General features: G+C 37.4%; 1 protein-coding gene across 5 annotated transcripts in view; it reads left to right on the top strand.

The window, feature by feature from the left end:
- Scaper (S-phase cyclin A associated protein in the ER) overlaps window positions 1–27395 on the top strand; it is a 349156-nt gene that overhangs the window by 132160 nt on the left and 189601 nt on the right. For all 5 annotated transcript variants that reach the window (XM_026779044.1, XM_026779043.1, XM_026779042.1 and 2 more), the window contains 2 exons: window positions 11242–11378; window positions 19352–19417. In XM_026779044.1, coding sequence (XP_026634845.1) covers window positions 11242–11378; window positions 19352–19417 — 203 coding nt within the window. The remainder of the gene's footprint in view (window positions 1–11241; window positions 11379–19351; window positions 19418–27395) is intronic.

Raw genomic sequence — 27395 nt, 5'->3', positions numbered from 1 at the left:
AAGTCCTTGTTTTTTATTGCTGAGTAATACTCTAATATGTATATATTCCATACTTTCTTCATCCATTCTTCCATTGAAGGGCATCTAGGTTGTTTTCAGGTTCTGGCTATCACAAACAATGTTGCTATGAACATAGTAGAGCATATACTTTTGTTGTATGATCGGGCATCTCTTGGGTATATTCCCACGAGTGGTATTGCTGGGTCCAGGGGTAAGTTGATCTCGAATTTCCTGAGAAACCGCCACACTGCTTTCCAAAGTGGTTGCACAAGTTTGCATTGAAGTTGAGAGAAAACAATTTTTTTTTTGTTTTTCGAGACAGGGTGAGAAAACAATTTTTAAGGTAAAACATAACCATAATTTTCTGCCTGTGCAGATTCCGATCCAGCATCACCCTCATCTTAAACATAAGCCTTGGATCTGAAGAACCTAACTGAACCTAACTGAAGCATGACTCTAGATTTATTTCATTTTTATTTTTTTATTTTTTATTTTTTCAAATATTTATTTATTTATTATGTATACAATATTCTGTCTTGTGTGTATGTCTGCAGGCCAGAAGAGGGCATCAGATCTCATTTCAGATGATAGTGAGCCACCATGTGGTTGCTGGGAATTGAACTCAGGGCCTTTGGAAGAGCAGGCAATGCTCTTAACCTCTGAGCCATCTCTCCTGCCCCTTATTTCATTTTTAGAAGAAGACTTTAGGTTTTTTGGCAAACAGTTTCTCACTATGTAGCCCTGGCTGTCCTGGAACTTATTATGTAGACCAGGTTGGCCTTGAACTCACAGAGACCCACCTGCCTCTGCCTCCTGAGTGGTGGAATTAAAGGTTGTGTGTCTCTAGGCCTGGCTAAGAAATGGTGATTTTTTTTCAAAGCAGACATTTAAATCATTTTAAAGGATCTGTAACCATTAGCATTCTTAAAAATTCAGTTTGGTATTATAAGATGTTAATGATGTGAAGTTGATCATTTACTTAGTGCCATATTTTATGAAATGTGTTTATTTGAAAAGCCATACTATTGACAATTCAAAGTTTTGTGTTTTATCATTTATATTTTGTACTTATTCTGTTTTAGAACATTATTTCTCATAGATCATGACTTTTGCCTATATAGCTCAGTTTTGTCTGGGTTTTTGGTTTTTGGTTTTGGGTTTTTTTTTTTTTGGTAAAATAAGAAACTTAGAGGAGCCATTAGGAGGAGTCTGACAAGATATCAGAATCCAAATTTAGGATCAGTCATTTCATTTAATATAGTAAAGTATGATAGAGAATCTGGAGTCTTATATGCGGGAAAAGGTAATTAAAAGATTAATAAGATAAAATCTTTGACAAGATGTCTGTATAGGTATTAGTTTCTTTATGTACATCATTTGTACTTCATGTCATAGCAATATTTAGTAAGACTTGAGTTGTGACTTAAAAACTAGACTTAATGTGTGTCTAGTTTTTTGCATTTATTACATTGACATTTAAAATATTAGGAAGGAAATTTCAGATTTATCATTTGTTCTCTTTAGTATACTTTATTTTCTTTAAAGTTATTTATTATGTATGCAGTGTTCTGTCAAATGCATGTCTGCATGCCAGAAGAGGGCACCAGATCTCATTATAGATGGTTGTGAGCCACCATGTGGTAGCTGGGAATTGAACACATCACCTCTGGAACCTCTAAGCCATCTCTCCAGCCCCCTCTTCAGTTTACTAAGTAAGTGGGTACAGGAGACATCCTGTGCTGAGTTGCAGGTGTGATGGGGAGCTGTGCACTTGGCTTCTTTTTGCTCATCATAGACAGCAGTAGGGAAGACTGACTCCTGTTAGTGCTTACTTAGAGGCAGCAGTGAAATGCTGTTACGGATCATTTTTGCAGACTGGACTCCCGTAAGGCTGAAATTTGCATTTGGAAAATTCAGTTAGGAAAGAAGAAGGGCCAGAACTACTTCAGGATGAGATCCGGTGCTCATTGCTTCACATTGCGACTGTATCTCACTCATGCCCATACCACAGTAATTAGAATTCTGAGTAGCTATAGAAGGTGAGTGTTTCTTACTCAATAATGCTTATTCTTCCGTGAAGTAAACCATCCTGCAGTAACTGTAACTTTGTGTAAATTTACTTTCTTTGAAGAGTCTGCTTTTCTTTGCATTTCTTTAAGTAATTTTAATCATTATGAATATACTAATATGCATTCTTAAAAAATGATCAAAGTAGAAAAACAGTAATGCTTACTGTTAACATTTTGATCTAGTTATATTCATCATTTATGTACTAATATACATATCTTAACTAAACATATGTTCAGTGTGTTAAACAAATTTGATCCCTGAAACTTTTATTTAAGATTGTGTAATGAAAACTTAGAAATGTTACTTTTTAAAAAACTGATCCATTGATGTGTAGCAATTTCTTAACAGATATGCCATAATTGTATAATTAATTGTCTGCTTCTGTGTTCTTATATATTTACTAAAATAGAGTCATTTATACCTTTATTTTCTTATTCTAATTCTATCAAGGTGAAATTTTTAAAAATAACTATTAAAGCCGGGCGGTTGTGGCACATGCCTTTAATCCCAGCACTCGGGAGGCAGAGGCAGGCGGATCTCTGTGAGTTCTAGGCTAGCCTGGTCTACAAGAGCTAGTTCCAGGACAGGAACCAAAAAGCTACGGAGAAACCCTGTCTCAAAAATAAAAAAAAAAACATTAAAAACTGAGCATTTATGAACTGTTAAGTAGACAGGGTTGTAGAACTTGTTTACCATGGTGGACTGTTAGCAGTGTTCATCTGTGGAACAATGTGTGTGAAGCAGAGACAGGAATGCCAGTATCTAAACAGCACCATTGTCGTTTGTTATCATCTTTACTGGTTAGAGTTCTAGCTGCCTCGATGAGTTGATGTAAGAGGAAGTAAGATTGTTGTGTTTTCTAATTTTATTTTTATTTTTAATTTTTTTGTAACAAGTTCTTACTGTGTGCCTTGGCTGGCCAGGAACTTGCTATGCAGAAATCCACCTGTGTCTGTGTTCTTAATACTAGTATTAAAAGTGTGCACCACCACACCCAGCCCAATTTACCTGATTTTAGCCATTAAGAAACAATGGGGTGTAAGAAGTGGTGTCAGAATGTGGTTTTTAAAAAGGATCAGAATAAAAAGTTCTGTTCTAGGTTTCAGCACGGAGGGAGCTTACATCATAATAAGAACAACCAGTAAGTAGGAGAAAACCATACTTAAACCCTAATCTCAGGGAGTGAAACACTACTAGAGATGGAGTGCAGAATGCTGCCTTCAGGCACAACTTGTAAGCCACGGAGCAGTGAAACCATCACACTGGACCACTCCTTGGATAGGAAAAAAAAAGTGTATTTGGGAAATCAAACTGCTAGGCTGTTCTTGGGGGTGGCAAGAGGGGGCAGAGGACAGCCTTGTTACTTTTAAGGGCACATGTACTGGCAAGAAGAGAGGTGCAGCAGCCAGATTTAGTATAGGGGCAGGTGCAGCCAGGGATTTAGCATAGGGGCTTTGCTCTCTTGTAGGCTGTTTATGTTAATCAGGGACTAGATTCCTTTGCAAGAGGTAGCTGATCACTAGTAAGCAGAAACCTGCCTTGTGAGATTCCTGGGGAATAGTGAGTTTAGGTTTTTATTTACCCTATAGCAATCCTTCTATTTACCTTCTGTTTAAGACATTGTCACCAGCACTGCCATATTGGGGGTCCACTTTGGCCTTATTATTACTTAGGCGTATTGATTCTGACCTAGACCAAGGAGTGCACAGCTGCAGCTACCAACTAGTGGGGAGATGCTCGAAGAATCTTCCTTTCTATGCTCTGCCATGGGATTAGGTGAAAGGCATTTGAACCTTATCTAACAGGCTACTGTAAGCAGTTTTGTCAGCACAGTTATTTAGTGTGCTCAGGTTCTTTGCTACTCTGTGCTTGGCAGTTAACTTTTAGCATTATACATGAGAGTCAGTCTAGAAAGGTGATTGGATCGATGTATACCTATCACTTCTAGTAAAGTAGTACATTGTTTTTATGTTCCTGCAGGGGATGGGTTTCTTCCATATTTACACATTTAAATATCAGTAGCATATGCTATTAGTATATGAATACTATGCAAGAAATGTGTTGATTTTAATTTTGGCTCTTAAATACTTAGAAATAATATTATTGTGATTTCATTTACTATTTTTGTTAAAGCAGGAATTTCAAAGTTCATATATACGTGTTATTTGTGTTTGTGTAGTGACTGTCTTCCAAACCGGTTATTGTGGTGAATTTATAGCATGTATAGTAGTAGACAGAAAAGTCTGCTAAACCCCTGTGTCCTCATTGCCAGCCTTCCAGTGACAAATTCAAGATGACACCTGACTCAGTGACATTTCATTTATGTCCACTAAATCTGTTTTTGAAATCTTTTGCAGTGAATTTTCAGTGGTGGCTTCTTTTAGGGGTATAATTCTGACTATAGAAACCTAGGGCCAAGTATATACTAACAGAAATTGAAAATTGAAATTTGTGCCCTAGCAATGTTGAAGCATGCATGGGCAGCCCATATGTGGTGGCTCTGTCGAACTTGTCCATATTGGGTTTCATGGTCTAAGTTGATGAGGATGACTGACCAGATCTCATTACAGCTGGTTGTGGACCCACCATGTAGTTACTGGGAATTGAACTCAGAACCTTTGGGAGAGCTCTTAACCTCTGAGCCATCTCTCTAGCTCCACCAATCAGTGGTGATTACTTTTTTAAATGGCTTTCCCACTTTAATTTTTAATTACATTTATCTACTTAGTGCAGGCATTCATTCGCCTCTCTCTCTCTCTCTCTCTCTCTCTCTCTCTCTCTCTCTCTCTCTCTCTCTGTGTGTGTGTGTGTGTGTGTGTGTGTGTGTGTGTATGTGTGTGTGTGTTAGGACATGCATATGTGGAAGTCAGAGGTCAACTTGGAGGAGTTTGTTCTCTCCTCCCACCATATGGGTCCTGGGTAGCTAACTTCAGGTCATCATACTCAGAGGCAGGTTCCTTCTGCTCCCTGAGCCTTCTCACTATGCCTTGAGACATATTTTTTATTAGATTACTTAGAAAGTGCATAATGGAATAAGTTTTACCTTTCATCAGTGTTTTGCTTTTTATCTTTGAGAGTGATGAACACATTTCATTATTTTGTGGCATAAAATGCCATTACCTAAAAGGCCGATGGTCATCTTTCTTGCCTGAAGATACTTGATTTGTTTATTTGTTTTCTTCTCTAAATGGTATTTTTTTTTCCTTTGGAGCCAGAATATTTGAGAAGTTACATCTTGATATTATCCATTAAGATTTTTTATTTTTGGAGATAAGGTCTTACTTTGTAGCTCAGCCTGACCTGGAAGTCGTCGTTTAATAGGCAACCTCAAACTCTAGGCACTACCCTAGCCTCAGTCTCCCCAGTGCTGTAATTATAGGTGTTAGCCCCTAGTTTGTTTTTACTATTGTTTGTTTGTTTAGGATTGTGTTGTATTTAGTCTTTGTCCCTGTAACTTTGGCACTTGACATTGCTAATGTTGTGTTTTTATTTTTGCATTAAGTAAGTTTTATAAAACCATTTAGAAGGAGTTGTGACTCAGCATAGTCATTACTGTGTGTTGGAAAAGAAGCTGGCTGGTTTTCTCAAGAGTCCTGTTGTCTCCCTGGTCTTCTCTCACCTGGGTGCTTACCATTGTTGTCTGAGTGAAGTGGAAGGCCTATCCCTTGCATGAAGCCATGGTGGCTGAGTTTTGATAGCATGTATGGCCTGTCCTTCAAATTGACCTTCATAATGAAGCTCACCTGGAGATGAGATAATCACCTTTCTCCTTCCCAGATCCTGTTCTCAGGTGACTTGATGATGCCTTCACTGGACAGTGACCATGACTCCTATGGATGTGATGTTAGTTTGTCCTCACCTGCTTTCAGGCTCATTAGTATTCCTAGTTACTTCGTTTTGGTGTAAATTTTTTTTTTGGAGAGTTTTGCTTTCTTATTGAATTTCTCTATTTGGATAAAGTGATTCAGATAATCTGAAATTCTACTCCTATTGTCAGCGTTTTCTCAGACTCCTGCCCGATAAGGATTTTAATGACAAAACTTCCTCAGAAATTTACTGGGATTTTCCTGAGCTGGTCCTTGGAGATTGAAGTCTCTTAAACTCTTTCAAGTTCGTGACTGTAAAAGCAAACTGGTTGTTCATTTCCCAGCCACTCAGACCTAAATTATCAACAAAGACTATATTAATACAACACTGTTTGGCCAATTGTTTAGATGTTTTCCTAGCTAGCTCTTACATCTTGAATTAATCCATTTCTATTAATCTGTGTATTGCCACTAGACTGTGGCTTACTGGTGCCAGCATGTTACTCCTTCGGCAGCTACATGGTGTCTCTCTGACTCTGCCTACTTTCTCTCTATATCTCTGTTTGGATTTCCCATTTGGCTGTACTCTGCCAAGCCATTGGCTGAAACAGATTTTTTCATTATCCAATAAAAGCAACACATATACAGAATGACATTCCACATCATCTCCCCTTTTCTGTCTAAATAAAAGGGAAGGTTTTAATGTTAACATAGTAAAATTAAATATAACAAAACAATTATCAGGAAAGAATTATAGTTACAATATTTAGTCTATTTTTCATTTGGCAAAATAAGGAAATATCATCTATCTTATCTTTAATTTATCCTATATAATAACTAAGGAAAACTATAACTATCTGTTTTTAACTCTTCAAAAACCCCAGGAGGATATACTATTACCTAAGTAAATAGGAAGTGCATTTTAAGCAACTTCCAAAGTTCTAGAATTGTCAGAGACATCTTTTTACCTGGACAGTCACCCAAAGTTTTTCTGTAACATTGGGGCACCGATCTTCAGCCCACAGGCCCATAATATCTGCCAGACTTTTTGGTGAAGCAGGAAATTTGAAGATCTGTTCTGCCTTGTACTGACAGAGTTTATCAGTTGCTTCCTTTTGTGTCCTGTAAAATGTCTGGCAGTTTTTTCATGAAGGAGAAACTCCGAAGGACCATCTTGCTTTTTTTTTGTTTTTGACTAGTTCAGCAGTCATTTTTCTGTAGGTCCTGCATGCCCAGTATGCCCAGTTCATACAGCATACTGTCAAGCAGTACAGGCAAAAGCTGTTTCTTGCCCAAATGGCTAGCCATGTCATATTGTAGGCAAATTCCATAATGAGTGTTTTCAATGCTGATCAACCTCTCTGAAGTAATTGGTGCTGCCAGAATCTGCATACATGTCTAACTTTTGAGAAAAGTGTAACGTTTTAAAACATGTTAAATGCCATATTCTATAGGTCTTTGAAAGATTTGAAAACTACCTATCCATCTGAAATCTATCTCTGTACAACTAGTAAGCCTAACTAACATGACTACAAGCCTTGTTATCATTATAGATTATTACCTATTAATCTGTAATTTTAATTATATATTACATTTTTAAATGAGTTATATAAACATTAATACTTTAAATAAGAGTAGAAATATACATATAACAAAATTGATCTTGAATTTGTATCAATAAACCAAAATCCATACCCATGTAAAATACTCATTTCTATATCATATACACCTTTATTATTATTTTTTTTGAAAATGACTATGACCATTAAACATTTAAGACTAACCCTTTTAAAATGAAAACAAACATTTATAAATAGCCATTTTGGGAATTTGGGTATAGTTTTCTCCAAACTGCTTACTGCTTTTTGTGGGGTGAAATATTTTTAGGGTTCATGGAAAACTTTCAGGGGGTCTTGTTTAATCGAACCACATTAGCCTGAAAGGAATCCATAGATTCTCATCTTTTGTGGAAACAAAAGCAGAACCTCTTTTCCAAAGAAATATATCCTTAGACTTAAATTTTGAAGTCAAGATAACTTTAAAATATATATGGTTGTTTAGCTTAGCAGTCTGTACAATGAAATGTCTCTCTGTACTTAGCTTGATTTACAGTAAAACAATTTAAAGAAAACACAATAATATGCATAATCTAGACTCACTGTGCATTTTCCATCTTTTCCTGGCCTTTTTTTAATTATTACTTTTACTCCTTTAATCTGTGTGTGTCTGTACTTTTTTATATCAGTTTTACTGTCTCTTTAAATACTTTGTTTTATTTTTTTTGAACCTATTTCTTTTTATAACTGTCTGTACTCTTTTTCTTCTCTCTCCAATACTATGTAAATAGTACATTTATCCAATACTATGATCTATTCAAATTATTTTGTATATGTAGACGTAATTTGACCAGGAGTGCTTTTTTTTTTAATGCTAAGTGAGCATGGCTAGGATCAACTCCCTGGCCCTGCCTGTTTGTTCCGCCCAGTCCAACAAGGTGGAGGCATGTTCACTGCGTCTGCGAGTCATGTGCACCACCCCAGCTCAAGGGGCACAGCAGGTCTTTGTCACCATTAAGCAATTTGTAACACACTATTCACAGACCCCATTTAAATGCAGGACCTCCCAAAAGAGCCATAGTTCATTCTGCTAGCACAAACCAAGAAGTCAGATCTTAAAGAAGCCGAGTAATTTTTGCCGCTAACGTTGAGTCAGGAAGATTTCTCTTAAAGGAGCTGTGCCTTTTCTTGACACCAGCAAACAGAATCTATCTGAAAAAATGTGGCTACCAAGAAGCTGTGCCTAATTCTGTTCATTTGTGTCCAGAATTTCTTCTCAGGCTCTCTGTTTTTATGTGGATGTATTTGGCCCATGTTGGCGAGTCATTTTATAGGCACAACTGCTCAGACCTGAATAATTACACAGAAACTATTTTAACTACAATACTGCTTGGCCTGTTAACTCAGGTGTCTTTCTAGCTAGCTCTTACTTCTTAAATTAACCTAATTCTATTAATCTGTGTATGGGCACAAGCCTGTGGCTTACTGGGCAGCTCCATGGTGTCTTCCTGACTCAGCCTGCTCTCTCTATATCTCTGTTTGTATTTCCCACTTTGACCTTTGCCGTAGGTCGAAGCAGAAGCAGCTTTACTCATAAACCATGATGTGATAAAGTCGAAATTTCCTCAGTCTGACAAAATATGTCTACAAAAAGTTATATCAAGGGGCTGGAGAGATGGCTCAGAGGTTAAAAGCACTGACTGTTCTTCCAGAGGTCCTGAGTTCAATTCCCAGCAACCATATGGTGGCTCACAACCATCTGTAATGAGATCTGGTGCCTTCTTCTGGCCTGCAGCATACATTCAGGGAAAACTCTGTATATATAATTAATAAATAAATCTTTTTTAAAAAAGTTATATCAAAATCATACTAGCAAAATGTTCTTTTTTTTATTGAGAAAAAAAATTTCTGCCTCCTCCCAGCCTCCCACCCTCCCCCCACTCCTCTCCCCCTCCCTCTCAAGTCTGAAGAGCAGTCAGGGTTCCCTGCCCTGTGGAAAGTCCAAAGTCCTCCCCCCTCCATCCTGGTCTAGGAAGGTGAACATCCAAACTGGCTAGGCCCCCACAAAGCCAGAACAAGAAGTAGGATCAAAACCCATGTATTTAAAGTTATGGCATTTGATTTTACAAAAAGGGTACAAGTATACTTCCCTCCTCCTCAGACTGTGGAAAAGATATTTAAAGATCTTTTCTTTTAAATGTACATGATTTTTTTCCCTTCCCATCTTCCCTTCTATATTGCACCCCCTCCAGCTCTTCCCATGTTTTCACAGTGTCTCCCTCTCAAATTGATGGCTTCCTTTTCTTTGATTATTATGTAATGTCAAGAAGCCTTGTGATGAAAGAGTCTTGGGGAGGAGGAAGTGATCTATAGGGCAAAGGCTGAAAGAAAGATACGGAGAGTGGGCCTTGATGTTGGTTCCCTAACAAGGACAGTTTGCAGTTTGGTTAGGGTTGGTAAAGCATTTGCTAGACTCGTGAGCTCAAGAGAAACAGGGTTAAAGAGGTAAAGGCAGAGAGGTTAATACACTTCCAACACATTCTGCTGTCCTAAGGTAGTAGCCTAGGGGAACAAGACAAAAGATCTCTTGGATGAGTTAAATAGAAAGTATTTAAGTGACTTAAGTAGAAAGAAAAGTTTGAAGAATCAGAGAAATAGAGATATAAAAGGGAGAGAAGGAATAATATCTTGTGTACATTTGGGAGTCTTAATACTAACCGGAGCATGAGTGTGCTTATAGAATAGTGGGGAAAAGACAAAGTGTATAGGCACATAGAGTGGTTGGTAAATTGGTCATGGGAGTATATGCGACTTCTAAATAATGCTACTTTTCTTAGTTAAAGAAACATGGGTTGCAATTGAGACATGAAGGAAGGAAGGAAGGAAGGAAGGAAGGAAGGAAGGAAGGAAGGAAGGAAGAGGATAACATGTATTTGAGATTTGAAGTCTTGGTCTGAAAACACTTTCTAGGAAGATGAGCGTGTGAACAAGCTAATAATGTATGTGTGCTTAACTGCCTGGCATTTGTGCTTGAGGTACAGTGTCCTAAAACAGTAGAGAATTTGGCACTTTCTCCTATAGATACATTAATCTTCTGTAGCTACAGACACAGAATAGGTGGAGAGCTAGATGTAGAGTTGGGATTTGCTGTGTAAGTGTGAATGAAGAGAGAGGGAGAGGAGTTGAGTACCTGAAATGGGGTAGTTCCAATGAGAAGGCATAACATCTAAGATGATGAGAAGGGGAAGAAATCAAATGCTGTGTTCCAGCCCAACCACAACTGTCTCTAGTGCTATATTTCCACTCTCCCTCTGGCATGTGTTCTCTGAGATGACCTTCCTCTTCTTCCCCTTTCTCTACTCTTGTCCAGATGGACACATACAAATCCAGCATCTGCTCAGACCCTATTCACCATTGAAAGCACAGCAAACGCTGTGCTACCTGCTTGCCGTCTTCCCTCTTCACCCTCAGTGAGTGCTGGCTTGTCTTCCCCTTGGCTCCTACAGCGCATTAAATGACTAACTTGTATGGTGCTATAATTGTGTGTGTGTGTGTGTTTTAACTTCCCCTTTGTACCTGTATGTCCATGTATCCTTAGTGTATAGTACATTTTATGTTCACCAAACATTTGATGAGTCATTGAAAATCTCAAGTAAACAGATTCTTCAGTGTTTTTCAAAGCAACTGTGAAAACCATTATTGTCTAGGAATTACTTTTAGTTTCTTTTCCAACCTGTGTAGTACTCTCTGGTGATCTTGTATTGTTTTAAAATATCATCACTGTCATCATTGTGTTTATTATTTTGCAGGAACATCTGTCTTTGAAGAAATATGTTGTTGACATTGTGATTGAAAGTGCAGCTCCATCAGAGCCTGTGAAAGATGGAGAAGAACGGCAAAAGAATAAGAAAAAAGCTAAAAAGATAAAGGCACGAATGAACTCCAGGTAACATAAATGTCTTTAAATATAAAACAAAAGCTCTAAGGGATGGGTCATTTAGTTTAATGGAATAAAAAACATTTAAACTTCTTTGCTTCAAAAAGCTTTGGAAATAACACTGATGAACCTAATTTATAGCCACTTTCTTTGATTGAGAAAGAAAGCAGAGTATTGATCCAAAGCCCTCACTTTCACCTGCTAAAGGGCTCTTCTTATAATTAGATGCCAAGGCCATGCCAAACTTGTGTCTCTTCTTGCATACAATAGTACATTTAAATATTTGTAAACTAAGCCTATTTTTCTTTCCAACTATTGATTTTTAAATGAAGTATCAAAGAAAATCAATAGCAATCAACAAATAGAAGTCAGCTGGCTGTGGTGTCAAAGCCCCATGACAGGGTTTAATTAATTTGGTTGCCTGTCACAAGAGGAAAAAGTTCAAGAAATATCTTAAAATGGAAAGTGAGTTATCAGACCTGTAGTTTATCATCAACCTACAAAGTGACATCTGAGACCAGACAGCTGTGTAGTACATTACCTCACAAGCTTTAAGTGTCACATGGTGACTGATGGGTCTTGTTTGAGGACACAAATACAGTTCTTTCTTATTTGGTACCTGTAGGATTTGAGAGAAAACATTCTGAACCTTACCTTTTATCATGAGTGTCCCAAAAGTTGGCAACTCTTAACCTGTGGAATTATTTAGAAAAATGTGGAACTTGTCTGTATTTCCCATGTTCAGATTGGGATCTGTCAAGGAATCTGTTTCATCTCACAGAATCAGACATAACTTTAGAGTAATTTGTTTCTTTGAAAGTGGATAGTTAGAAACCAAGTAATGGTTTTTCTGATTTGACTTCACAAATAAGAAAGTGCCATTCCTTGTGTATAATCTTGTTTGTGAATTTCTTGTGTATAATCTTTTGTTTGTTTGTTTGTTTTTGGTTTTGTGAGAAAGGTTTCTCTGTGTAGCTTTGGAACCTGTCCTTGAACTCACAGAGATCTGCCTACCTCTGCTGAGGCCTGAAATTAAAGGCATGCACCACCACCACTGGACTCTTGTGTATAATCTTAAAATGAGGTTTTATGGGTCGTTTATGCAAAGAACAGAAAAGACTTTCTTGAAGTTATTATTTGCAGATACTGTGTGTATCCTAAGAGTTGTTTCGTAGTTTACTTCAGGGTATTACTGCCTTGATTTGAAGTTTCTGATGAGAACTTTTGACTGCCGTCTCATGGATACTTGTTGTTTGATCCCTTCTCTTGTCTGTGTACACTCACCACTATGTCCTGGTTGTATATGCCCTATAGTTGCTGATTACCAAGTTTACACCTTTAAGTGAAATTTAACGTGCCTAAAACAAAGTGCTCTCTGATATCCCTCTAACATCAGACCTCATTGTCTTCCCACTGCAAGGAATGAGCATTCTCTTGTCATTGTCCAGGTGAGAGCTCACTTGACACAAACTACATGTTCATTCTTACTTCAAATAAACTCACATGCTTTAAACTGTCTGCAGGAGCTCAAGCCAGACAGTCTCATCATGGGGAGGGAAGGAAGACACTGGGTCTGGAAAGTTGACTCAGGTGACCCAGGTTCATTCATAGTACCCACTTGGTGGCTCACAGCCACCTATAGCTCCAGTTCCAGGGATATCTGATACCCTCTTCTGGCATTCTAGAACACCAGGCATACACATGGTGCACATACATACATGCAGGCAGATACTCATATTTGAAATAAAAGTAAATCTTTTTTAAATATAGACCACCTACATTGCCCTGAAGTTTCTTTGTCCCCTTCCTTCCTCTTTGTTTCCATCCCCTTCCTCCTTTCTCCTGACCTCTTTTCCACTCTCTCTCCTTTTGCTTTTTCCCCTGCACTTCCCTTCTTTCCCCCATTCCCCTATTTCCCTTCTTTTTTCTCTTCCTCCTCCTCTTCTCCATCTTCTTTCTCTTCCTATCCTTTCATTCCCCTTCCCCATTTTCTTTCCCCACCTTCCTTTATCTCCCATTTCCTTTCCCTTTTCTTTTCTTCTCTTTTTTCTTCCCTCTCCTATTCCTTTCCTTCCCTTTCTCAGTGGATATTGAAACCAAAGTCTTACATGACAAGCCAATACAACCCTGAGTTGTCCACAGCTGCTTCATCATCCTCATCATCCTTATCATCCTCATCATCATCACCTTAAGACAGTATCTCTCTGTGTGGCTCTGTCTGACCCTGAACATTCAACAGTCCTCCTGCCTCTGCTTTCCTGAGTGCTGGGATTATTGGTGGGCCCTACCATACTCTTTTGTATGTCCTTGTACTCATTTTCCTACTACTTTGGCCTTTGGCAATCACTTACTTTTGGTAGCTTGTGAGTCCAGGTCATAAAACTACCTCCCAGAGTTTAGGTCAGAAGCCACAGCATAGCAAAAGAAACTTATAAAATTTCTTATCTGCGGGGCTATGGAATAAATTCACATGTGCTTTTCGAGTCATGTTCTTTATTCTTCTGCCTCTCTTGTCCTAATTATCTATAATTTCTTAGCTCCAATTCTTTATGTATTAAAATAAAATTTAAAAAATTTAATAAAATAAATCAAGCTTTATTTATTAAAATACAATTGAAATGCCACTATATTTTCCCTTTTTGTCTGAAATAAAGAAAAAGGCTAGAACTATAATAAGAAAACTATATACAATAAGTAAAATGTCTATATACAATATATACAGGCAATAAATACTTCAACAGTGTAATTCTGTTATCCTAATTGTCTATAATTTCTTAGCTCTAATTCTTTAGTTCCAGTTCTGTAGTTCTAAATCTTTTTCTAATTCTCTGTTTCAATTCTTTCTACTTCTCTGTTCACCTAGCTTAAATACATTTTTTACAGAATGCTTGAAGCAATAAAAAAAAATTACAAGAGTTCCATCTCATTGGTGTAAAGCACATTCCTTTGGATCAGTGATAAGGGCAGAGCCCTTTATCATGGCAATGCAGTTTCAAGGTTTCTGGAGATCAGGGACATGGTACCCAGAGAGATAGGCTATGAGACAAAGTTCTTTTGTTTGCTAGACTTGGCAAATGAAGAATTGTCATGAATTTTTAGGCTTATGTTAATAACCTTGGTTAGACACTTGCAGCCCTTGAACTTGTGCATAGCTGTACAGTTTTAAACTTGATGCATTTACAAAACCCTTTAGTCTAGTTTGAACTTGCTCTGAGGTGAAAGTGAGCTAATTGTGTGCAGTTAGTCTGAGAAAAAGGAACAAAACAGGCTTTTAAGTGCCTCACAGTCCTCATGGGACAATAGATATAGTTATAAAACATATCTTAGTATATTTCTATATATCAGAATCATACAGATTAATGAGAAGTCATCTTCCTGACCATCCTCAGATATATGTGTGCTCAGTAGATGTGATATTTTCCCATGTTAAACACACAAGCAGTGGGGAAACACCCAAAACTATTTTAGTGTCCCAATATCCCCCTCTATAACACAGCCCTAATGACCTAACTGCCTTCCACTAGACAGCATGTCCTATAAACTCCACTAATTCCCAAGAGTGCTTAGGCCGGTGTATGTGCCTAAAGGAATATGACCTCTGTGGGACATTCATGATTCAAACTGTTGACACTTTTCAATACTAAAGAAAAATATGTTTATTGCTGTTATCTCATTTCAACATATTAACAGGGTTGAGCAAGGAGGAGTGGATATAAAGATCATAAAAGTATATGATAATTTTGTATTCATTTGTGTGTTGTGTTTTTTAGGGGGTATTTTTATTTTGTTTTTATCTGTAGTCAAGAATTCTGTCTGGTAAACTAACTTTCATAAATGGAAGAGAAATACTTCTTACATATAAAAATTGAGTTTGCTTACCTTTGGGGAAACTCTCCAGGGAGTCCTTCAGACTAAAATGGCTAAGGGGTCTATGTGGAAGAAGAGGCAGGAAGATAAGAGTCAGAGGTGCTTGACAACTCCAAGGAAGCAGTATCTTTTTAGACACAACAGGGATGATAAACATATGAATTCATAGAGACTATGACAACATGCTTATGAGTTGTACAAGTGCTGTGGGATAACCGTTTGGTATGCTATGACTATATGTTACTCTCATTGGTTGATACTTTGGCCAATAGCAAGGCATAATATAGCCTGGTTCTCGCAGTTGTTAAGTCCCAAAGAAATCACACAGAGGTCTACATTAATCATAAACTGATTGGCCCATTAGCTCAGGTTTCTTATTAACTCTTATAACTTATATTAGCCCATTTTTGTAGTATATGTTGGACATATGGCAAAGTACCTTTTTCCAGCGATGCAGTCACAACTTGCTTCTTTTGTGGTGGGCTCATGACTCCAGAGAGAGCTTCCTCCTTCCCAGAATTCTCCTGTTCTCATTGCTTGCCTCTACTTCCTGTCTGGTTGTCCCACCTATACTTCCTGCCTGGCTACTGGCCAGTCAGTATTTATTTAAAACATAATTGATAGAATACAGAATTGTCCCACACCACTTCTCTCTCTCTCTTTTAAACAAAGGAAAAAAATACATAGTCCATTTTTTGGAAATGTGGGTATAGTTTTCCAGTCTACTTCCTGCTGCTTGGGGGTGCTGATAATCTTATGGGGACCTAAAGAAAATTTAGAATTATGATTAAGTCCTGACTGAAGTATCCTGTGAGTCTTGATCATCTCAGGCAGCAGTCTTGAATCTGTTCTGGATGTAGAACTCTGACATCTGGGCCGTCTGTACCTACCAGAGATTTCTCAGGTGATCTTCCTTGATCAAACCTGATTTTTCTTAACTCAGAATGAATTCACAGCCTCTCATTTCCTATGGAAACAAAAGCAAAATCTCTTCTCCAAAGTAACGTACCTTTTGACTTCAATTTTGAAGCATTTATAAGCAAATATCTTTTAGCAGCTGTTGCTCCTTCCTCAGCATTCAAACAATTCAAAGAGAGCATAATAACATACAGTATCAAGGTTCTGTGTATTTTTCATCTTTACGTGGCTTTATTTTAACCTCTATTTCTTTTATTTTTACTTTTACTTTTTGAGACATGTTCTCTGTATGTCTTTGGCTGTCCTGGAACTCCCTCTTTAGACCAGGCTGTCTTTGAACTCGCAGAGATCCACCTGACTCTACTTCCCAAGTGCTGGGATTAAAGATGTGTGCTACCACACCTTGAACTCATGGAGATCTGTCTGATTCTGTCTCCCAGGCATTGGGATTAAAGGTGTGTGCTACCACACCTTGAACTCACAGAGGTCCCTCTACGTCTGCCTCTCAAGTGTTGGGATTAAAGGTGTATTCCAACATACCCAACTACCTCTCTTTCTTCTTTTTATTTTAAGGACTTCAACCTTTTTCCTTACTCTCCTATGCTTGCAAATATTTTTAACACACTATAAAACATTTAGAGGTTTTCTTCATCTTTGAATCTCTCTTTACTGTATATCTCTCTTTTTCTGACCACTTGAGTTTTTAATTTGCTAAGCAATGTGGGTAGGATTAAAGCTGTGGCTTTGACGGCTGGATCCAGCCCATTCCTTAGCTTTCTAAGTTTCCAGCCTTGTGGTGGATGTACCGGCTGTAGCCATGTTTATTGCTACAATTCTATGGCGTTTCAAGGTCCCTGCCAGCAAGCAAACTGCATAAGTCTGATCACAAACCACACTCAAATACTCTGTAGCAGAAACTCCTGCCTGAAAGATTGAGTTTCTGCTGGCAGGATGGTGCAGAAAGCCATCATTTTAAAATGTCATGGCTTTTTATTTATTTATTTTGGTACTGCTGAAAACCAAAATGCATGCAGTCAGCTTTTCATCAACACTGTGTAAGTGTTTCTTGGCAGGACCTCTTAAAAGAGCTGCAAGGTTTTGCAGCTAAAGCTGAATCAGGAAGCCTCTCTTAAATGTGAGCACTTGCCTCTAGCAAGCAGAGGCACCTGAGAAAATGCTACTATCAATAAGCCATGCTTAAATCTATTCTTTTCATCTAGAATTACTTCCCAAGTAATTTATGTGGATGCATTTGTCCACATGGGTGCCATTTGTTGTTGAGGGTTTCTGTCCTGCCCAGTTCCCACAGTCATTAAGTCCCAAAGAAATCACACAGAGGTCTACGTTAATCATAAACTAATTGGCCCATTAGCTCAGGCTTCTTATTAACTCTTATAACATATCTGTTAGCCACATGGCTTGGTACCTTTTTTCAGCAAGGCATTCACATCTTGCTTCTTCTATGGCGGGCTCACAACTCCATAGAGAGCTTCCTCCTTCCCAGAATTCTCCTGTTTTCATTGCCCTGCCTCTACTTCCTGTCTGGTTGTCCTGCCTATACTTCCTGCCTGGCTACTGGCCAATCAGCATTTATTTAAAACATAATTGACAAAATACAGAATTGTCCCACACCAGAAATGGGTTAAATTAGGATGTAAGAGCCAATAAGAAGCTAGAGCTAGCTGGGCGGTGGTGGCACACGCCTTTAATCCCAGCACTCGGGAGGCAGAGGCAGGCGGATCTCTGTGAGTTCAAGACCAGCCTGGTCTACAGAGCTAGTTCCAGGACAGGCTCCAAAGCCACAGAGAAACCCTGTCTAGAAAAACCAAAAAAAAAAAAAAGAAGAAGCTAGAGCTAATGGACCAAGCAGTGATTTAATTAATACAGTCTTTGTGGTTACTTTGGGAGTCTTGGCAACTGGGAAATGAACAAGCAGCCTCCCTACAACACTTCTACATGTTGATACCTAGTGATGCAGCACCATTTTTTTTGAATATGCTTTCTTTTATCATTTTACATTTTTGGTTTCTTTGTCAAAAGTCAGGTGTTTGTAGTTGTGTGGATTGATATCTGGGTCTTCGATTCAGATACATTGGTCCTCCTGTCTGTTTTTATGCCAATACCAGGCTGTTTTCATTGCTGTAGCTCTATAATAGAGTTTGAAGTCAGGAATGGTGATGCCTCCAGGAATTTCTTTATTGTACAGGATTGTTTTGGCTATCATAGGTTTTTTGCTTTTCCATATGAAGTTGAGTACTGTTCTTTCAAGGTCTGTGGAAAATTTTGCTGTGATTTTGATGGGCATTGCATTCAATCTGTAGATTGTTTTCAGTAAGATTTCCATCCTTACTGTGTTAATTCTACCTACCCAAGAAAATGGGAGATCTTTCGTTTTCTGGTGTCTTTTTCAATCTCTTTCTTCAAAGATTTAACATTCTTTTCATACAGGTCTTTCACTTGTTTGGTTAGAGTTATCCCTGAGATATATACAGCAAGCCAACAGCCAACATCAAACTAAATGGAGAGAAACTCAAAGTGATCCCACTGAAATCAGGAACAAGACAAGGCTGTTCACTCTTTTCATATCTATTCAATATAATACTTGAAGTTCTAGCTAGAACAATAAGAAAACAAAAGGAGATCAAGGGGATACAAATTGGAAAAGAAGAAGTCAAACTCTCACTATTTGTTGATAATATAATAGTATACATAAGTGACCCCAGTTATTCTACTAGGGAACTTCTACAACTCATAAGTACCTTCAGTAATGTGATAGGATACAAGACTATCTAAAAAGAAATTCAGTAGCTCTCCTTTATACATATGATAAATGGGCTAAGAAAGCAAGCAAGCAGAGAAACATCACCCTTCACAATAGACTATGTATTTCTTATGGTACATAGAAAGTTAGCCACCTCAACTCTTCTGTTGTAATCATATAGTCTTTCAGATTTAATCGCCATGATTCTTTACTCGGAAGTGTTCTTATTGAATCAGATCTGTATCTTCTGGGGAATGTGTGTTTTCGTTCTCTCAGGATAGCATTGATGTCATTTGAGGAAGGGATTTTAAAAATGAACCAATTAGTTACATTTAACAGCATGATACTGCACTGAGAAAGGAACAAAAGGATTATTATATAATTATATAATTGGCTATGAAATAACTAATAATGATAAATCGCCTTTTCTCTTTAGGGCTAAAGAATACGAGAGTTTAGTGGAAACCAAAAATTCTGGCTCCGATTCACCTTATAAAGCAAAGTAAGTATTTTATCCCATATTTTATTTAAATTTCTCCTTGTTTTCTGCCTCTAATTAAAAGAATTGTTTCTGAACAATCATATTGTTGCTGAGGAAATTGGGATTCCCTTTAGGGTTCTTAGTCTTGTTAATAAAACAAATTTACAAATGGCTTCAAACAGATTCTTGAAAATGATTTTATTAGAATATGATATAAAAACACAAGTTAAAAAGAGCAGAAATGATGCAGTGTCTGCTCCCAATATAATGAAATTGTCCCAAATAAAGGCATCCTAAGGTAATTGAAAAATTCACAAATGCTTGCAGATAAAATAAGGAGATTAAATAACACATGGCTCAGCTGTGATGTCTAAGAAGAAATTTTTAATTCTTTTGAAATGAATGGAAACTCAATTAATGCAATCCGAATCTGTGGGGTGCAGTGAAAAAGGCTAGAAGGGAACTAATAGTACCAGATGAACATGGAGAAAGAAGGTCTAAACTGAGTTCTCTGCACTCCTACCTTCAGACACTACAAAGAAGAATAGTGAGCTTAAACAGAAAACAATAAATTCTTGGAATTGGAAGAAGTAGTTTTCAGTGGAAACTGAAATAGATTCTCATTGGAGGGAGGAGAGAATCCATCAGCTGGTGCTTTTTAAAGATGAAATTGTAATTTGTTTCCAGGTCCATCTCCTTTGTGTAGTAGGTCCACGTACCTCTGCTGCACCCACTGTTTCCTCTTGATGATCTGATGCCTGGAGATTTACAGGAGAATACTACACCCTGGGAATCAAATATGTGTTGGTGATTCAGATAGAGGAATATAGTGTACCAGTGGAGTGCCAATCACTAATGCTAGTCACTCTGTAGAATAGGGTGAAAACAGCTGGGAAGCTGTTCAGGCTGTGGGTGATAATGGAAAGTCACTCCCATTTCAGTAGCAAACAGTCACAAGTATATTTTAAAAACAGAAAATTTCAGAAAGAGAAACTGAGGGAGAGAAAGATTATTTAGTACTTGCAGCTATCCAAGCTGCAGGGAGTAGATACTGAGACAAAAGAAACAAACCAAGAGCCTCTAAAATGTATATTGTAAATTCATCTGTGAACTAATTATCTAGACCAAATTGAAACCAGAAAATTTAGTGAGCAGAATGAGAAAAGAGAGATCTTCAGGCTGTATAATGACAGAAGAGACAAAGATAAGAGTGAGCAGTACCAAGATCAGCATTCACCTCATTACTAAACTGATTTGTTGTTCAAAAACACGAATGTTCTGAAGTCTGGGTAGCAAAATAATTGAAATTATAATAACATAATTTTCCAAACAGAGAAAAACTGAGGACTATATAGGTTAGATGCTGAGTTTTACAGGATCTTCAAAGATGAACTAGCACCATATCTTCTCATACTATTCCATGAAATAATGAAGGAGCAATTCCAGACTTAGATAAAGGTACAATACCTCAGAATAAAAACATCAACAAATTTAATTAATATGCACAGATGTAAAATTCTTCCAAAAAGTACTTATAAACCAAGTTTATTAACACATTAAAAATCATAGATCATGATCAGTGTTGGCTGAGTTTTCTATCCTGCCCAGTTCCCATAGTCATTAAGTCCCAAAGAAATCACACAGAGTTCTACATTAACTATAAACTGATTAGCCCCTTAGCTTCTTTTAACTCTTATAACTTATATTAAGCCCATTATTCTTGTCCATGTTAGCCACGTGGCTTGGTACCTTTTTTGGTGAAGCAGTTACATCTTGCTTGCTCTGTAGCTGGGTAAGGAGTGCAGACAAAGCTTTCCTCTTTCCGGAATTCTCCTGTTCTCATTGACCCACCTCTACTTCCTGGCTGGTTGTCCTGCCTATAATTCCTCCCTGGCTACTGGCCAATCAGCGTTTATTTAAAATATAATTGACAGAATACAGACCATTGTCCCATACTAGATCAACTTGAATTCCTTACAGTAATTTAAGGATGGTTCAACATATGTGGCATGATAAATATAATATAATATATAAGCATAATAATGGACAATAGTCAGTTATCTTGTTAAAAGATGGAGAAAAAGCTTTTGACAAAATCCAACTTTCTGTCTTGATAAAGGCCCTCAAGAAACAAGGAGTAGGATAATACCTCAATACATTAAAGGTTCTGTGTGGCAGACCTGTAGCTGAAGTTGTACTCATGGTGAAAATAAAACATTTCTCTTAAGTCAGCATCCACTATCACTTCTCTTTCTGAAGATGTAGGGGGCAGGAGAAGATCAGGAGGAATTCTTAGCTATTAATAAAAAGGTATGAAAAATAAATAAGAGGGATGAAAAAAAGAAACCAAACTCCCCTATTTGCAAGTGATATAATCCTATCATTAACTTACTAAACCTGGATGGAGGTGGGCGGTCCTTGGACTTCCCACAGGTCAGGGAACCCTGATTGCTCTTTGAGCTGATGAGGGAGAGGGACTTGATCGGGGGAGGGGGAGGGAAGTGGGAGGCGGTGGCGGGGAGGAGGCAGAAATCCTTAATGAATAAATAAATTAAAAAAAAAAGAAAAAAAATCCTATCATTGAAAGCCCCTAAAAATAAAATTCTTAGATGTTCTAAATACTTGAAGGACACAAAATGAGCTTACAGATTGGCAACTTTTCTATATACCAATAACTAACTCACAGTAATCTTTAAAATATTAAACACCTAGTCATAAACTTAACCAGACATTAAAGACCTCCATAGAGGAAACTATCAGGCACTAAAAAATGAGACTGAAGAAGACACTGGAATATGCAGACATCTCTCTTGTTCATGGTTTGACATACTGTTGTTAAAATTGCCATGTTACTAAATCAGTATACAAATCTAATGCAATCTCAGTCAAAATACCACAGAAGTAGAACAACATTCTAAATTTCATATGGAAACAACAAAGACCTTGAATAGCGATATAAATCCTGGACTATAAACCCTGTTGGATGTATCACAACACCTGCTTTCATACTATATTAACAAAACCACCATGGTTCAAGAATAAAAGCACACATACAGACTATTGAATAGCATTGTTGATCCAGAAGTAAGCCTAAAGAATTATTCTTTCTTTTCTAAGATACCCAAAAAAGACATAGGCAAGAAAGTCTATCTAGCTCAAAGTGCTAGGAAAACAGGCTATTGAGATGTAAAGACTAATCCTAGATTCCTACCCCAGTAAAAAAATCAATTAAAAATGTGTAGAGGAAACCAAAATTCAAAATCTTACTTTAACACAATGGCAGAAATTTGAAATTGCTATAAGAAAACATTGGGAATCCCTTCTAGATAATAGGAGAGGCAATGAGTGTCCAAATAGAATTTCACTATCTCAGAGAATAAGATCAAGAATTTACAAATGAGATCTCTTGAAATTAAAAGGAAAACTTTTGCAAAGGAAACAATAAAGATAGCCTACAAAATATAAGAAATTCGTTACCAGCTTTGTATTTGATGGGATTTATTTCTAGAAGACCAAATAATCCAATCAACAAAAATGGACAGTAGACCTGAGCAGATGCTTTTCAACATGGAAAAGTACACCTGACACACACACACACACACACACACACACACACACACACACACACACATATAATACATATATATATATGATACTTTACAGTATCTTCATCTATTTTGTATTGGCAAAATTATACTGAGATTCTCTCTTTGTTGGAATGGCTGTCACCAAAAAAGTAAAAATAAAAAAAAATAATATGTAGGAAAAAGAAACACTTATTCAATGTATATGGGAAGTAAATGAGTCTAGCCAATTTGAAACTCATTATGAAGGCTTCTCAGAGAACTAAAATAGACATTTGACATGATTACCTATACCAGTCAAGTTGTTTGGAGGATTGCTCTATTCTCACCGTTGTCATGGTACAGTTCATCATAACCATGCTGTGGCATCACTTAGCATCAACTCAACTGACATCTTTAAAACTGTGATATAAAAAAAAAACCCAAAACTATGTTATAAACAATGGGGAGTTTTATTCAGCCATGAAGGATTAAACAATGGTACTGGTGGTAAAGTTAATGAAACTAAAGCTCTTTGTTTTAAATGTTTCTCTTGTGGAATCTAGTGTTAAAAAATATGGAAGGGAAAGTGTACAGAGTAAAGCCAGACTGAAAGAGATAGAGAGACAGAGTAGGCAAAGTCAGAGAGAAGCCATGTAGCCACCAGAGGAAAAAGACTTAAGCTGCCAGTTGGAACCTTGCTGGTAGGCCATCGGCCTCATGGTAAAATATAAAATAATAGAAATAGGTTAATTTAAGATATAAGAGCTAGCTAGCAATACACCTAAGTGATTGACCAAACAGTGATTTAAATAATATAGTTTCTGTTTGTGGTTATTTCAAATCTGAGCAGCCAGGAACAAACAAGCAGCCTCTGACTACAAATTGGCGCACCAGTGTGGAGCTGACTACATCCATGTAAAACCTGAGAAAGCTTGGAAAGGAATTCTAGACACAAAAGACCAGAGTTAAGCATGACTTCTTGGTAGCAGCATTTTATCCTGTGGGCTCTGTTTGCTAGAAGCAAGCAGAGACACGATTCTTTTAAGAGAAGGCTTTCTGACTCGGTAGTAGCAGCAACAACTGCATGGCTACTTTTTAAGAAGGTTTCCTGGTTTTGGCTAGTTGCACGAAAAACTCTGACTCTTTCAGGAGGTCTGGCTACAGAACATTAAATGGGATTTTTGAACAGAGTGCTACAACTTGCTTACTGCCAACACAGACCTGCTGTGACCCAACCCTGGATCTGGTCCACAGAGAATTTGGCTCTCAAAGGCAATGAACATTCATGCCTCTGCCATCTTGGACTGAGTGGAGGCAACAGGCAGTGCTTCAGAGTTGATCCTAGGTTTAGTATGATTTTTTGTATTATTTCATTGTTTAGGTAGCCTTACCTGAACTGGAGCTCACCACATGAACCATACTGCAGTGAACTTAACAATGATTCTCTTGTTTCTGAATGCTGAGATACAGTCATGCATCATAATGCTTAGTTCAGAGATTTTCGTTGTTGGTCTTTTCCAAAAATTACTTTTGCATGTGTTAGAAGCTAGGTATGGTGGCATATACCTTTAATCTGAACACTCTGGAGGCAGAGGTAGGCAGATCTCATGAAATACAAGACCAGCCTGATCTACATAGTGAGTTCTAGACCAGCCACAGATACAATAAGACCCTATGTCAAAAAAAAAAAAAAAGAAAAAAAGAGAGAGCTTATTTTTTTCATGTGCTTCTAAATTTTTTGGTATTTGTCTTAAATAATATCTATGAATTCTAATTTTTGTTTTAATTCAAGTTACTTAAAAATAATTTAAAAATAGTTAATAAGTATAAAGTTTTTACTTTAGTAGTATAATAGTTTTAGTTAATTATAATTTGTATATCATTAATTGATTTCCAACTTTAAAGTTTGGATTTTCCTTTCTTGTATAATTCAATCAGCATTATAACTATCCTTGTTTGAAAAGTGTATTACTACTCACTGATTACAATGTAGTTTCTAATATAGTCATACAGGCATACTTTCTGTATGTTCTTCAATATTAACATTGGGAAAAATTTCAAAAGTTCTAAACACCTTGGAAAATTATATAAGTTTTATACATCCTCTAACTATTTAGTTTATTTGACATATTTGTCTTTGCATTCTTTTATTATCAGTTCATCAGATTTTGAGGCAGAAAAGTAAGGCGAATATGTTCATATTTCTCTCTTCAGTTCCTCAGGATACATACTATAAATATAGGCTATCATTTGTTTAGTTTTTTGGAACTTTTTAGGTAGGTTTTACCTATTAAGTGTAAGTAATCATATAAGTTATGAATTTTGATAAATGCATATACCAGTATAACACGTACTGTCACGATACTCTTAAATGTTAGATTCATATTTATCAAATTTTATATTTCTTCAGTAGTTAAAAACTATTCCTTCTCTTCAATCTCCTTTTTCAATTTACAACAAAATTCTGTCTAGTTACAGGTAAGTTCAGTACAGAGTAAAATTTCTGTTATTTCAGTTTTAAATTTTGTTCTAGAACCTTTGAATGTTTCATTAATGTAATGATTTGAGCTAAAGACTAATTTTAAAGATATTTTTCTTTCTATTTTGATTACATTTCTACTGTAATTCCTTGCCTGACTCATTTTCTTTTTTTTATTTGAAAAGTATTTATTTCATTCTAGTTCACAGCCATGTATCGTAACTTTATAACCAAGGTGCAGTAAAGATATTACGGTATCATTTTGCAATTGATTTGGAAAAATAGATATGCTAACAAAATACATGATATTTGAGACAAATTACTGACATCACCACAAGAAGATTAAACTTTGTCCAGTGCTTTACGTCACAGAACTCATCTGTGAAGACATGCTACTATACTTTTTAAAAATTTTTTATTACTTTATAAAAAATACCATTCAAAATTTCCACTTCCTCCCCTCCTCCTATTTCCCTCCCACTCCCCCATTCACCCTACCCCTCTAGTCCTAAGAGAGGGCAGGGTACCCTGCCCTGTGGGAAGTCCAAGGCCCTCCCTCCTCCATCCAGGCTTAGGAAGGTATGCTTCTAAATAGACTAGGACCCAAAAAGCCAATACATGCAGTAGAGACAAATCCCAGTGCCATTATCATTGGCTTCTCAGTCTTTCCCAGTTGTCAGCCACATTCAGAGGGTTCAGTTTGGTCCCATGCTCGTTCAGTCGCAGTCCAGCTTGATTTGGTGAGCTCCCATTAGGTCAGGCACACTATCTCAGTGGGTGGACCAACCCCTTCTGGTCCTGACTTCCTTGCTCATATTCTCCCTCCTTCTGCTCTTCAGCTGGACCTTGGGAGCTCAGTCCAGTACTCCGATGCAATGTGGGTCTTTGTCTCTATTTCCATCTGTCGCCAATTGAAGGTTTTATGGTGATATTCAAGTTAGTAATCTGTCTGACTACAGGACAAGGCCAGTTCAGGCACCCTCTCCTCTACTGCCCAGAGTCTTAGCTGGGGACATGCCCTTGGACTCCTGGAACCCCTCTAGATCCAAGCCTCTTGTCAACCCCAAAATGGCTCCCTTAATTAAGATATCTTCTTTCCTGCTCCCATATCTGTTCTTCCTCCATCTCAACCATCCTACTCCCCCAAGCTTTCCCCAACCCTCCACTTCTCCTTTCTTTCTCCCCCTCTACCCATCCCCCCTCTATCCCCACCCCAATCCCCATGCTCCCAACTTTTGCCTGGCAATCTTGTCTGCTTCCAATTTCTAGGAGGATCTATATATGTTTTTCTTTGGGTTCACCTTATTACTTCTCTAGGATTGTGAACTATAGACTCAATGTTCTTTGTTTATGGCTAGAATCCACTAACAAGTGAATACATACCATATTTATATTTTTTGGTCTGGGATATCTCACTCAGGATAGTGTTTTTTATTTCCATCCACTTGCATGCAAAATTCGAGATATTGTTTTTTACTGCTAAGTAGTACTCTAATGTGTAGATGTGCCACACTTTCTTTATCCATTCTTCCATTGAGGGACATCTAGGTTGTTTACAGGTTCTGGCTATTACAAATAATGCTGCTATGAACATAGTTGAACAAATGCTTTTGTAGTATGATTGGGTATCTCTTGGGTCTATTACCAAGAGTGGTATTGCTGGATCCTGAGGTATATTAATCCACAAACCTATGACCACCTGATTAGACAAAGAAGCTAAAATTATACAGTGGAAAAAGAAAGCATCTTTAACAAATGGTGCTGGCATAACTGGATTTCAACATGTAGAAGAATCAAAATAGATTCATATCTGTAGTAATAGGAGCAGCGGGGTTGCGTCCCCAGCATCCCAGCCGCATCCCGGCCGCCTGGCTAGCTTATGCCCCGAAATAATTACACGGACACTGTATTCTTTTAAGCACTGCTTGGCCATTTCTATCTAGCCTCTTCTAGG

This window comes from Microtus ochrogaster, chromosome 5, assembly GCF_000317375.1.
Source record: "Microtus ochrogaster isolate Prairie Vole_2 chromosome 5, MicOch1.0, whole genome shotgun sequence".
Classification (NCBI taxonomy): domain Eukaryota; kingdom Metazoa; phylum Chordata; class Mammalia; order Rodentia; family Cricetidae; genus Microtus; species Microtus ochrogaster.
The sequence above is the reverse complement of the archived record's forward strand: the minus strand, read 5'-3'. Positions and strand labels throughout refer to the sequence as shown.